Below are 13300 nucleotides of genomic sequence, written 5' to 3'. Positions count from 1 at the left end.
TTTGACTTTAGCCTAGTGAGACCCACATTGGACTTCTAACTTACAGAAATGTAAGACTATAAACTGGTGTTGTTTTAAGCCACTGTATTTGTGATAACTTGTTATAGTGGCCATGGTAAACTAATATAGACCCCCAAATGACAGTATTGATAACAACACAATAGCGGGGCACCTGGGTGGCTCAGTTGGTTGAGTATTTGACTCTCAGTTTCAGCTCAGGTCATAATCCCAGGGTCATGGGATCAAGCCCCAAGTCGGGTTCTGCACTGAGCATGGAGCCTAAGATTCATTCCTCCCTCTCTCTCTCTCTCTCTCTCTCTCTCTCTCTCTCTCCTAACCATCCCCGCCCCCCCCCAACCCCTCTCCCCTGATCATGCTCTCTCTAAAATAAAACAAAAAAAAAAAGCAATAGCAACTATAAATATTTCAGGTCAGGGGCACCTGGGTGGCTCAGTCAGTTAAGCATCCAACTTCGGCTCAGGTCATGATCTCAGGGTCCATAAGTTCGAGCCCCTCATTGGGCTCTGTGCTGACAGCTCAGAGCCTGGAGCCTGCTTTGGATTCTGTGTCTCCCTCTCTCTCTGACCCTCCTTCCCCATTCATGCTCTGCCTCTCTCTGTCTCAAAAATAAATAAACATTAAAAAAAAATTAAATATGTCAGGTCAATTAGATGAGCTGAATAAGCTGTCTGTAATATACTTCCTAAAGGTATTTTCTAGTAAGTTTTGTTTTGTATTGATAGTGTAAGAAGACTGAATAACCTATAGGTGTAGAAAGAATTTTACTGGTATATACTTCAAACATCATAGCTTTTTGCCTCTGTTCATTTTCCTTACTGCTTAATGATGTAATGGCTATAAAGAAGATAAAAATTTCTGTATTATGCTCTGATATGAATTTTAAAAGAATATAGGCTTTTCCATGCTATATGAGTTTAGGCTAAGGATTACATTTCTTTTCCATGTTAAAATACCAATGAAAGTATTTTTAGTTATTCTTGGACTCTTTTTAGATGGGAAGATAGTCTGATGTCTGGACGTGGGAGACCTTTTTGTATATTTATTAGTTTTAGAATTTTTATAGTTTTATAGTAATTATTATTATATTTCCGTTATATCTCTAACAAGGAAAATTCCTACTGTCTGGGTTTATATATTTTTGTGATCTGAAAATATCTATTCAAAGTTCAAAATAGTCTGTGTTCACCTGTGGTTAAAGGCAGGTGTGTGATGCTGTTCAAACAGGTCAGGGTGAACCACGTGGATGACAGTGTAGCCCCAGAAAACAGGAGGAGAAGAATTAGTTTCAGCATACCCCTGATAAAATCTGCAAACCTGAAAAGAAACAATGTTCTATTATAATTCTACTTGGATTTTTAAAATACTGTTTAAATCAATGACACACTTTCATTAAGCAATAATTTCTTGAAAAAATTTCTAGGAGTTCTTTTTAAAGCAAGTAAAAAAAAACCTTTTTTAACTAGCACATTTTGCATATATTGTGGCAAATATTTTTTTCTCTTACAAAACATACAAAATGTGATCTCTGTTCAAGGTCTGTAACTTACAGGATGGATTCTGTGTTTTTTAAATGCTACTTTTACTTTCTTTATATATTTCTATAATTTCCAAACATCCTATAATGAGCATTATATTATTCTAGTTTTAGAAAACAAGCTAACTTGCTGACATCAACTTGCAAACATGGCTCTCCCAAAATTCAAACTCAGAGAATCCAAATGCTTACCCACAGAGCCACCGGGGTCCTATATGATCTGGTCTGTGCCTCCACTCTCCCTCTGCCTTACTATTCTCCAGTTGGACAGCCGTGTTTTTGTTTCTCATACAAGCTAGGGTTGTTTCCCATAGCAATATGTACCTTTGGTATCTGTCCTGTTTGCCAGGAATGCTGGGACCCTCATTCTTCATGTGACTTTCTCTAGCTTACTCCGGTCATTCAGGTCTCAGTTCAATAAAGCTCTCCCTGCTCATGAAAGAAGCCCTCACCATCCCATCTCCACACTCTATTTTCTTCACAGCATTGATCTCTATTGGCATTTCTTTTGTTTTTGCATTTACTTTTTGTCTTCCCTATTAGTAAGCTCCAGGAGAGCAAGAATGTAGCTCTGGAGTAATGACTACTGTCCTACAAAGGTTGTGGCTAATGTTTCAGGGCATTTTAAGTTCTCAAAATTTCTGCTTTTTTATGAATTAACATGAAATTAAAAGGCAAATGGTAGAGATGCTTATTGTTTAGTTATGACCCACAACTTTTCCATTTGCCAATTAGCTTTTCCTCATCTGCTAATTTGTACAGGCACAATCCTCTGGCTGTGCCTACATGCAACGTACTCAGGCCTTCAGAATTGTTCCTGCTGCAGAAAAACTGATCTCATCCCAAATATAACATTTACTGTGTTTTTTCTACTTTGAAGTTTTAAAATTGATTTTAATTTTTATTGTAATTATATTACTGTCCTTCTTAATATTTTCAATACTATCTTTTGTGCTTATTTGACATGATAAGGTTAATCATGTTTGTAAGCATTGCCTGGACTAAAATAGCTTTCTGTGACAGCTGATGCCATCTTTTGGTGGAAAACATGGATGCATCTTTGCCCAGTGACTTATGTTTGTTCTCAACTATTAAAGTTTACCAGCAGAAAATTCTTTTGTACTCTGAAAACGTTCCACAGCTTCATAGAAATTTCCCTCAAGAAACTCCAAAAATAGTTTTCATGCCCACCAAACACTTTTTTGATTTATGTTTTGGTATGCTGCAAGAACATACTTGTCTGATAGGCAGACGGCAAAGTATGAGAGAATAAAATAGTTTTATGGTATAATCAGAACTGAATAAAGTTGAACAGTGAGAGAGCTGACAGGGCCAGGTCACATAAGAATAAACTGACCACTGTGATTTGCTATTTATGTAGACCTAGTCCTTTCAAATGAGCTAATACCATCAAAATCATTACACCTGGTAGTGGCCTTGAGCAACATAATTACAAAAAAAATCACCCAAACACTAATGTGTATAAGGAGATTCTGTTCTAGGGATCCCCAAAATGGTGTTATGAACATAATTTTAAAATTGATTCTAGGCCTAGGAGATAGCTATAATTGACTTCAATCCAGAGTAAGGGTCGTATTTTTTAGATCTTGCATTTCAATGAATTAAAAACAGAAATGTCCTCAGTCTCATTTTTCCCTCTAGCTCTATTTCTATATAGATAAAATTAAGGGTTTACAGAAAGAAAATAAAGCAAAAGGTACATGTGAGATGTCATTTCTGATATACAATAGTTCCTCTTTGACCTATCTAGTGCTCAGAATAGGATTTGGGAAATGATGATTCACTATAATTGGCTTGGATATTTAATTAGAAAAATTAGATATGATTCTGTCAAATGTGACAAGTCAATATATTTCAGTATTTGTGTAGTGGTTTCCTACAAATGCTATCTTCCTATTCCTCTTCTTTAGCTTTTAGATTTTATTCTTTTATTTCCCTAACTTATAAAAACCTCAGGGCGATTTAGAAATCAGTGTCAGTTTATTCTTTCATTATCCCAGGAACACTATGCAAACTGTAAGGTCTAGATATATTATCCTGTGCCAATTATGTTTAAGTATTTAGAAATTGAGGTGATTTACATATCTTATTTGATCTCCCCAAATATGTAATTAGATTCTTCTCTTTCTGGTAAAGTTGATTGCCTAATTTTGTTTTTGATTAAACAGGGTAAACAATTTGGGAAGTGAATAACTCATCTCTTTGGAAACACCAAGAACAGTTTTATAGGCAGTCACCTGGATGAGTGACATTTCTGTTCTTTCTTTCTTTCTTTTTTTTTTTTTTTAAGAAAAAATAAGACATTTTCCTTCCTCTGATTCCTTCTAAAAATGTGTTGTCATAATGGGTTAGGATCAAAGGGAGTTTGATGACTGGAAGTCTTTATGGACACTTTTCATCAAAATGGGATAAATATAGGGATGTACCTGCCAAAAAAGACCAAAAATAAATATCTGCTAATCAGATACTCCCTTTTCATGTAAAGTTCTAAAGATGTTCTTACAAATGATTCTTTTCAATTCTTTTCTATTCTCAATAAATAATCAATTTTCCTTTATTACTGTATTACCTTTCTTTGGGCTCCATTTGTAGCTTCTGTTCTCCAATAATATGGAGACAGGCAGCTTAATTACACTGGAAACACATTTCTATCCTCTGGAAACAGTTGAAGACAGACTACTCCTGAGAATGTTTCTTGCAGCAGCAAATTCTTACTGTATGTGAATTTTCTTGTAGCCTGAACAAGTGCCCTTTTCTGACTTTTGCCTGTTTTATTTTCCCCTGAATTTTAACACTTATCAAAAGGAGCCATTTTTTTGTTTTTGGTTTGGCCCACCCACATGTTTAACGTAAAATATTCTTACCTTGCCATTGCTATTCCAACAACACAGCCTCCAACTATGGACCAAAATCCAATCCAGCCAGCATCTACCTGCGGAGAAAGTGGCAGACACATTTAATATAAGACTATCATGTTGCAATCTAGAAGGCAAGAAATAAAGATCCTCTGTCATCAATATGTAAATATATTTATATATTATATATACACATATAATTCAAATATAATCAACAGCTAAATGGCAACAAATGTAGAAAATGAATAAAACGAAAGGATTCACGTGTGACTAATTAATACAACTTATCTAAGTAAATATATCCTTATTTAAGTTTTTATTGGAACATTTAAATCCAAAAAATAATCAGCATCACAAACAGGAAAAGGACAGAAGATGGTCAGTGACTTCAAGAAGCTTAAATATAGGCAATATACAGGTCACTACTAGGAAATAATTAAGTGCTAAAACATCTGGCAACAATTAAAGATGCATCAAGAGGTCACAGAAGACAGAGAGAGTGAGAGCAAGAGCAATGTGGAATGGAGCACGTAGGGAGACCACTGAAGGAGAACTGGAGCTGGGTTTCAAATACAGAGCTCACTCCACTCTTGGGAAAACATTTCCAACCCTGCCATTTACTAGCTTTGTGACCCTGGATGGATTATGTCTTCTTATCTATAAAATGAACTAAAAGAGATAATCTGTGCATAGACTTAGATCAGTGGTCAGCAAACAGGAAGTACTACCTATGTGTTATTACTATCTGTTATTACTACCTGATGATGCTTCTCCATCTAGCTAATGTCTTAACTCTTTCCTCACCTCATGGCCAAACTTTCTCAGAGAAATCTACAAATGCTGCCTAGATTTACCCATCATTCATGTATCTTTAACTGCTGCTATTACTTGGCTTCTATCCAAATTCATACCGTAGGTCTCCGTTTCCTCATTATTAAAATAAGGATAACGAGATTTTTATTTTTTTGAGACTTAAATAACCTAATATGTGTAAAATGTTCAATACATGTTAGAGGTTACCACTGGAATTCCATTTGTCCCTAACAATATCAGTGCATTTTGCCTCCTTGTTCCCTCTCCACGGTCACCATGCTTGCTTATTACCTTAGTTCTTACTTCTGGACTGCTATAATAGCTTCTTAAATGGTCTCCACAACCTGTTCTGCCCACTATTGCCAGAATAATTATCCTAACTATCCCACTTTCCTGCTCAGAAATAGTTACAAGCTTTCACTGTGGCTACAGGGTCAAGTCCGAGCTTGACCTGGCACTGAGAGATGCCTAACTAACTTCTACCTTTTATTATTTTCCCAGTTGTATTTTTCATTATACCTGTTTACCAAAATATGTGGTCTTCTACCTGGACACTTAGCTGGATTATATGTCCCAGCTCCCATTCAATTACATATGACTAGGTGACTAAGTTCCTAATGAAGTGGGCAGAATTAAGGTGTGCCACCTGTAGGGTAGAATCTGGAGGACAGCTGTATACCTCCTCCATGCTTTCTTTCCCTTTTTGACAGCTGGATTCTGAATGTAGTCACCCACCTAACTGATGCATACAACAACAAGGTCTTAGAAGATAAGACTGTCGGGGGCACCTGGGTGGCTCAGTCGGTTAAGCGGCTGACTTCGGCTCGGGTCATGATCTCGCGGTCCGTGAGTTCGAGCCCCGCGTCGGGCTCTGTGCTGACAGCTCAGAGCCTGGAGCCTGTTTCAGATTCTGTGTCTCCCTCTCTGACCCTCCCCTGTTCATGCTCTGTCTCTCCCTGTCTCAAAAATAAAAAAAACGTTAAAAAAAAAATTAAAAAAAAAAAAAAGAAGATAAGACTGTTGCAAAGTGGAAAGAAGCAACCTAGGTCTCTAAATCAGTGTGAGGAAGTTATCCAAACTGTGCACAATTGTCCTAGGTTATTATGCAAACTGTCCTAGATTGCTATGTAAATGAGAAATAAATTTCTTAAGCCTCAGGATTCTGGGATTCTACTTCTCATAGCAGCTTAGCCTACTCTAAGTAATACAATTACTTAACAGTGTTTGGTGCCAGAGCAAAGATAAGTACTCTCTGGAGAAAGAGAACAGCCTGAAGCTTAATTTATCTCTACATTTTTTTTTTTTTCATATCATTGGCATTTGGGGCAAGAGAATTCTCTGTTCTGCAGAACTGCCCCTCTCATTGCAGAGCATTTAACATCCATTGTCTAAGGCCCACTTAATGCCATTGGGCCTCCCAAACATTTCCATCTATCCCCTTGCTGAGTGGGGCTCTGTGTTAGGCTAAGAACCACTGTGCATCTGACTGTACTAATCCCGGTCCTTTTAGGTAAGGCTTTTTGCTTTACTGCTTCCTTTGTTCATGACATTTGCTTTAGTTAATAACATTCTACCCACTAATTAATTAAAATTTTTTTCTTTAATTTTTTTTTTTTTGCTTTCATTTAATTTTAAATTTCATTTCATTTAATACGTGGTGTAATTCTTGGTCTCTCTACCTCTCAGAGTTTATACAGACAGAGATACTTGAAAGGGCTTCTCAGGATTTATAATGTGAAGCGTAAGATCTGCAAAATCAGAATCATTCAAATGGGTGCTACACTTTTCTTTCTTTGGAATTGAGCATGCCTGGAACACCTGACATCCAGAAAAATAAGTTAGAAAACTAAAGGAAGACTTTCTTCTTCTGGTGAAGGTACACTAGGTAATCTGGATTGATATTCTGGTTGAAAACTAGAAAATCCAGGGGAAAATCTATCTGATGGCATCAGAGGGCCCAGAAGGTAATCCAGAATTATGGAACCATGATGTAAAATGGGAAGGAAACCCAGAAAGATAAGCCTGGTTTCCTTTGGGGTACCTGATTTCAGAAAAGGTAGCTAAGGGGCTGACAGTTATCAATAGCCTGCTGACTTAGGAAAGAAAAAACTGTGAGTGTGGGGCCTGTTGTGGTGTGGGTGGCCTTATAAAAACCCGAGCCTTTAGATGGTAACTTTGAAAGGCTGTATCTAAGAGTACTGTGCACTGGAAATAGAACAGTATTCTGTGGGACAGAAGCCCAGCTTTAAATTATCTCAATTCTTGAAGCTGGATTAAATGATCCTTACACTCCTGTAGAGAAAACATGAGTTGTTTCTGAGGTTAAATAACATCATCTTGAAGCTTAAATGATCTCTATAACTTTTCATATACTATGTCTGGCACTCTGTCAAAAATAAAGGAACACATAAGGAGATAAAAAAACATAAGTGAATACCACAAATAAAAAAAGACCCACAGGGGATCCAGATCAAGGAATGATGAGATTTTAAGCAACTATTTTTAATAATTTGAAAAAGTAAAAGATCAAGCACTTTACAGACACTTGGAAACCACACAAAAAAAATCAAATAAAAACTTTGTAACTTAAAAATATAATAACTGAAATTAACAACTCATAGATGTGTTTAACAGAATATTAGAGCTGAAAACTGAAATAGTGAGTTGAAGAAAGTCTAGATAAAACATCCAGCCTGAAGGAGAGAAAGGCAGAAGCATAGACAATTCAGAAAAGAGAGTAAGAGACATAGGAAATAGAGTGTGAAGGTTTAACATAAGGAAATTAGAGAAAATAAAGCTTAAGGGATACTGGCTAAGAATTTTCAGACACTGGGGTGCCTGGGTGGCTCAGTTGGTTAGGTGTCTTACTCTTGATTTTGGCTCAGGTCATGATCTCATGGTTCATGAGTTTGAGTCCCGCATTGGGCTCTGTGCTGACAGCATGGAGCCTGCCTGGGATTCTCCCACTCCCTCTCTATCCCTCCCCTGCTTGCTCGCTCTCTCTCTCTCTCTCTCTCTCTCTCTCAAAAAATAAACTAAAAAAATAAAGAAAGAAAGAATTTTCCGACACTGATGGCAGACATCAAGTTATAGGTTCAAGAAGTCCTACAAACCTCAAGAAGAATAAATTTCAAAGTCACCACCTAGTTATACCATAGTAAAACTGCTGAAACCAAAGACAAAGAAAAAACCTTAAATGCAACAAACTTTTAAACTTAAAAGCTGACTTCTTGGAAGCCAGAAGAAAATGGGATTATTTTCAAAGAACCAAAAGATAATAAAATGCCAATCAAGAATTCTATCTCCATGAAAATAATCCTCAAAAATGAAGGTGAAATGAAGACATTTTCAGGCAAAAATAAAGAACAAACCCGCAACAAGAGAATTTGTCACAAGCAGACCTGCACAAAAACCAAACCACATGCTCACTAAACGGTGCTTTTTAGACAGAAGAAAAGTGATCACAGGTGGAAAACTGTAGATAAAGAGATGAAGAGCAACAAAATGGGCAAATATGAAGGTGAATCTAATTAAATACTGACTATATAAGCAATAATAATAATGTTTTGTGCAGTGTAAAACATGATGATAATAGCACAAAAGATTGTAGAGGGTTAAATAATGTTGAAAGGTTCTATGGGTCTTGGGCTGTCTTGGAAGAGGTGAAAGTTGTAATTTATAATAGGTGTTGATAAATCACAAGAGCATTCTGTACTTTCTAGGGTAACCACTAAATAATAAAAGAGATTATAACTATCAAGCTTATAAAAGAGGAAGGCAGAATAGTGAAAATTACTTAACCCAGAAGAAAGTAAGAAAGTAGAAAAAAGGATAGACTGAAAAAAATGAAACCAATAAGATGATAGATCCCGACCCAACTTTATCAATAATTATATTAAGTGTAAATGGACTAAATACTCTAAAACACAAGGATTATCAGACTGGCTTAAAGAAAAAAAAGGACATGCTGCTTATAAGAGGTATACGTAAAGAAATCTGAAAGTAAAGAAATGTAAAAAGATACACACCATGCGAACACTAGTCAAGAGAAAGCTGGTATAATGTATAAGTTTTAAGGCAAAAGCATCACTAGAAATAAATAATACTTCATATGGATGGAAGGTTCAATTCACTGGTCAGATATTATAATTCTAGATTTATGTGCACCTAATTACATCGTCTTACAATATAACACCATACCCAAGAATTATAGAATACAGTTGACCAAATACTGGGTGAACAAATTTGAAACTACTGAAAATACAGATCACATTTATGCAATTTAGTTAGGAATTAAAAAAAGAACGAGAGAATCTTCAAGAGTTTATACATTAAGAAAATGTTCTAAGTAACCCATGGTTCAAAGAAGAAATCACTATGGAAACTAGAAAACATTTGAAATTGAAAAATAATGAAAATCCTACTTAGCAAAACTTATGGAATGACGATAAAGCTATATTTAAAAGGAAATACATAGCTTTAAAATGCACACATTAAAAGAAAAGCTGAAAACCAAAGATCTAAGCATTTATATCAAAAAATTAGGGGGGCGCCTGGGTGGCTCAGTCAGTTAAGTGTCCGACTTTGGCTCAGGTGATGATCCCACGGTTTGTGGGTTTGAGCCCCGTGTTGGGCTCTGTGCTGACAGCCTAGAGCCTGCAGCCTGCTTCAGATTCTGTGTCTCCCTCTCTCTCTGCCCTTCCCCTGCTTACTCTCTGTCTCTCTCTAAAATAAATAAAAACATTTTTAAAAATTTAAAGAGAAAGTTAGAATAAGGAGAGCAAAGTACCTTCCCTCAAAAAAAAAAAAAAAAAACAACAAAAACGAACAGAATAGAAAAATATAAAGATATAAAATCAGAAGCTGATAAAATAGAAAAGGATTCATTAAAGAGACACTGGTGAAGGGGCGCCTGGGTGGCGCAGTCGGTTGGGTGTCCGACTTCAGCCAGGTCACGATCTCGCGGTCTGTGGGTTCGAGCCCCGCGTCGGGCTCTGGGCTGATGGCTCGGACCCTGGAGCCTGTTTCCGATTCTGTGTCTCCCTCTCTCTCTACCCCTCCCCCGTTCATGCTCTGTCTCTCTCTGTCCCAAAAATAAATAAACATTGAAAAAAAAATTAAAAAAAAAAAAGACACTGGTGAAATTACTAAAGGGAAAAATGAGAGAGAAGATACATAATCAATATCTAGAATGACACATTGACTTATCTTGGAGACCTAATGAAATCATAAGATGATACTATGAAGAACTTCTTACCAATAAATTTGAAAAATGAGATGACATGAACAAATTCTAAAAAAGTACAATTTATTAAAATTGATGTAAGAATACATGGGAAATCTGAGTAATGTTATAACTACCGAATAAACTGAACCCATATTAAAAACCCTTTTACAAGAAGGCTAGCTAGCTGGTCTCATCAGTGAATTCTACCAAATATTTAGAGAAAAACAAAAGCCCCAAACCACCAAGATTACACAAACTCCCCACTAAGAGAGGGGAAAAAAATGCCTCCTTATTTGTTTTTGAGACTGGTAAAAACCTTGATACCAAAACTTAAAGGACAGAAAAAGAAAAGAAAATTATAGTCCAATCTCATTCATGAGCATAAATGTAAACAGTCTTAAGTAAAACATGAACATATGAGTCCAGTGATATATAAAAAATGTAACAAGTCACTGACAATAGGATTTGGTACAGGAATGCAAGGTGGGTTAACATTTAATAATCAGTAAATGTAATTTGCCACATTAGAAATTTAAAAGAGAAAAATCATATGATTATCTCAAGTGTTAAATTTTTTTAAATGTACTTTTCTCCATCTACTTGTCATTAGTCACAACTGATATGTAAAGAGGCCAATGTATCTGTTGGTGAATTACTAAAACAAGTAAGTGAGTTTAACAAGGCTGCTGGATACAAGATCAGGTATATTTCAATTCCTTGCAAAAGTCAACTATACTTCTATACGCCAGCCAACAGAAAATAAAATTTTAAGTAAGCCCATCGTGGGGCTTACACTCACAACCCCAAGACCAAGAGTCACATGCTTTACTGACTGAGCCAGCCAGGTGCCCCAGAAAAGAAAGAATTTTAAAGATACCAATTACAATAGCCTCAGAAAATATCGTATACCTGGGACTGAATCTAACAAATACATAGAAGAGGTCTTTGCAGAAAATTATAAAGCATCATTCAGAGACATTAGGACTTTAGTAAATGTACAGAAATACAATGAACATGGTTCAGAGGGCTCAGTATTACAAAGACCTTAATTTTCAAAGTGATCTAGATTCAAAAAATTCTAGTCAAAATCCCAATAAAGGGGCATATTTATTCTATGAAATACCAAAACTTATTATAACACTAAAACACTTGAGACACTTTGGTATTGGCACAAAGACAGGCAAAATAGACTACAAGGGAAAAAACAGTTTAGAAACACATCTGTGCACATAAGGGCACTTCATTAAGACAAAGTTGACACTAGAGTACAATAAGAAAAGCATAATCTTTTCAAAAACTGATACCAGGTTAATGCATACCTATATGGGGAAAAAAAAAAGAAACTTAACACCTACCTTATAATGAGCACACAATTTAATTCTAGGTTTAAATGTGACAGGACTAATGATAAAACTTCTAGAACAGCACGGACAGTGTTTTCTATGATGACAGATATGTTCTGTATCTGCACTGTCCAAAATATGGCAGCCACAAGTCACAAGTGGCTACTGAGCACCTGAAAGGTAGCCAGAAGGTGGCCATTGAGGAAGTGAATTTTTATCTTTATTTCATCCCAACTAATTTAAATTCCAAATTAAATAGCTATGATTGGCTAGTGGCTACTGCACCAGACAACACAGTGCCACAGGTTAACATAGGGGAATATGCTCATCAACTTTGAGCAAGCAAAGATTTCTTTCTTTCTCACTCTTTTGCATTATGGTCTCTGTTATGTCCAACATGTAGGCTATCTTTGAGTTGGTTTCTATTCAATACTTCCTTTGGGCCACATTTTCCTAATTTTTTTTTTTTATTTAAAAAAAATTTTTTTAATGTTTATTTTTGAGAGAGAGAGAGAGAGAGAGAGAGAGAGAGAGAGAGAGAGAGAGAGCGCCAGAGCATGAGCAGGAGAGGGGCAGAAAGAGATGGAGACACAGAATCTGAAGCAGGCTCCAGGCTCTGAGCTGTCAGCACAGAGCCCGACATGGGGCTTGAACCCACAAACCGTGAGATCATGACTTGAGCCAAAGCTTAACCGACCGAGCCACCCAGGCGCCCTGTCTAATTTTTTTTAACAGTGTGGTACATGCTGTGGATGACACAATATAAAGGTTCTGGATCCTTTTATCTTTCTCTAAAATGGTTGATTTTTGTGTTAGTAGGCAGTTCAATTAATAACTGATCACCTTGAACTTCTGTTGGCTTGATTTTGTGTTTTATTAAGGAAGATACGTAGAAACCTAAATGTTTCTCAAGACCCCCTCACTTGGTCGGATTCAGTCTCCAAATTGTCTCCTCTGCAGATTTTTGTCAGGGCTTGTTTTTAGGCCTTGGGTATTGTGGGTCTAAGTAGAATAGGCCTTATCTTACCTAGAACATGGTTCTTGATTTTAAATTTTGGCCTAGATTCTGTGTCTTAGCAGAAGCCCAAGGTATTAAAAAGGTGTTAATGAGTTATTACCATTCTGGTTGAGCTAGAACTCTAAGAGCCCAGCACTGCTTACCCTCTACTGTATTTGTTCTGCTTTCAACCTCATAGAAATCTTTCTGTTAAGCCTCTAATAGTTTTGCCGTTTACATGTGCAGTTCATTTCTCAGTCTAAGATGTGCTGAGGACCCCATACGGTGCTCTGGGGAGCCTCCTTCTGCACAGCTCTTTTTTAAAAATATATTTTAGTACTTTTTTTTTTCACAAAAAGTTTATTTATTTTGAGAAAGAGGGAGAGAGTGTGTGCATGGGAGGGGCAGAGAGAGAGGGAGAGAAGTTTGCAAGCAGGCTCCACACCATGAGCACATAGCCTGATGTGCACATAGCTTGATCCCATGACC

General features: G+C 36.5%; 1 protein-coding gene across 1 annotated transcript in view; it reads right to left on the bottom strand.

Moving 5' to 3' along the window:
* Positions 1–13300, bottom strand: part of SLC49A4 (solute carrier family 49 member 4) — an 88141-nt gene that overhangs the window by 32264 nt on the left and 42577 nt on the right. Inside the window, exons 6-7 of the mRNA XM_043594325.1 lie at positions 4441–4508; positions 1208–1335 (exon numbers count right to left, since the gene is read on the bottom strand). Of these exons, the coding sequence (XP_043450260.1) occupies positions 1208–1335; positions 4441–4508 (196 nt within the window). The remainder of the gene's footprint in view (positions 1–1207; positions 1336–4440; positions 4509–13300) is intronic.

This window comes from Prionailurus bengalensis, chromosome C2 (genome assembly GCF_016509475.1).
Source record: "Prionailurus bengalensis isolate Pbe53 chromosome C2, Fcat_Pben_1.1_paternal_pri, whole genome shotgun sequence".
NCBI lineage: Eukaryota > Metazoa > Chordata > Mammalia > Carnivora > Felidae > Prionailurus > Prionailurus bengalensis.
This window is presented reverse-complemented; position numbering and strand designations above follow the sequence as displayed.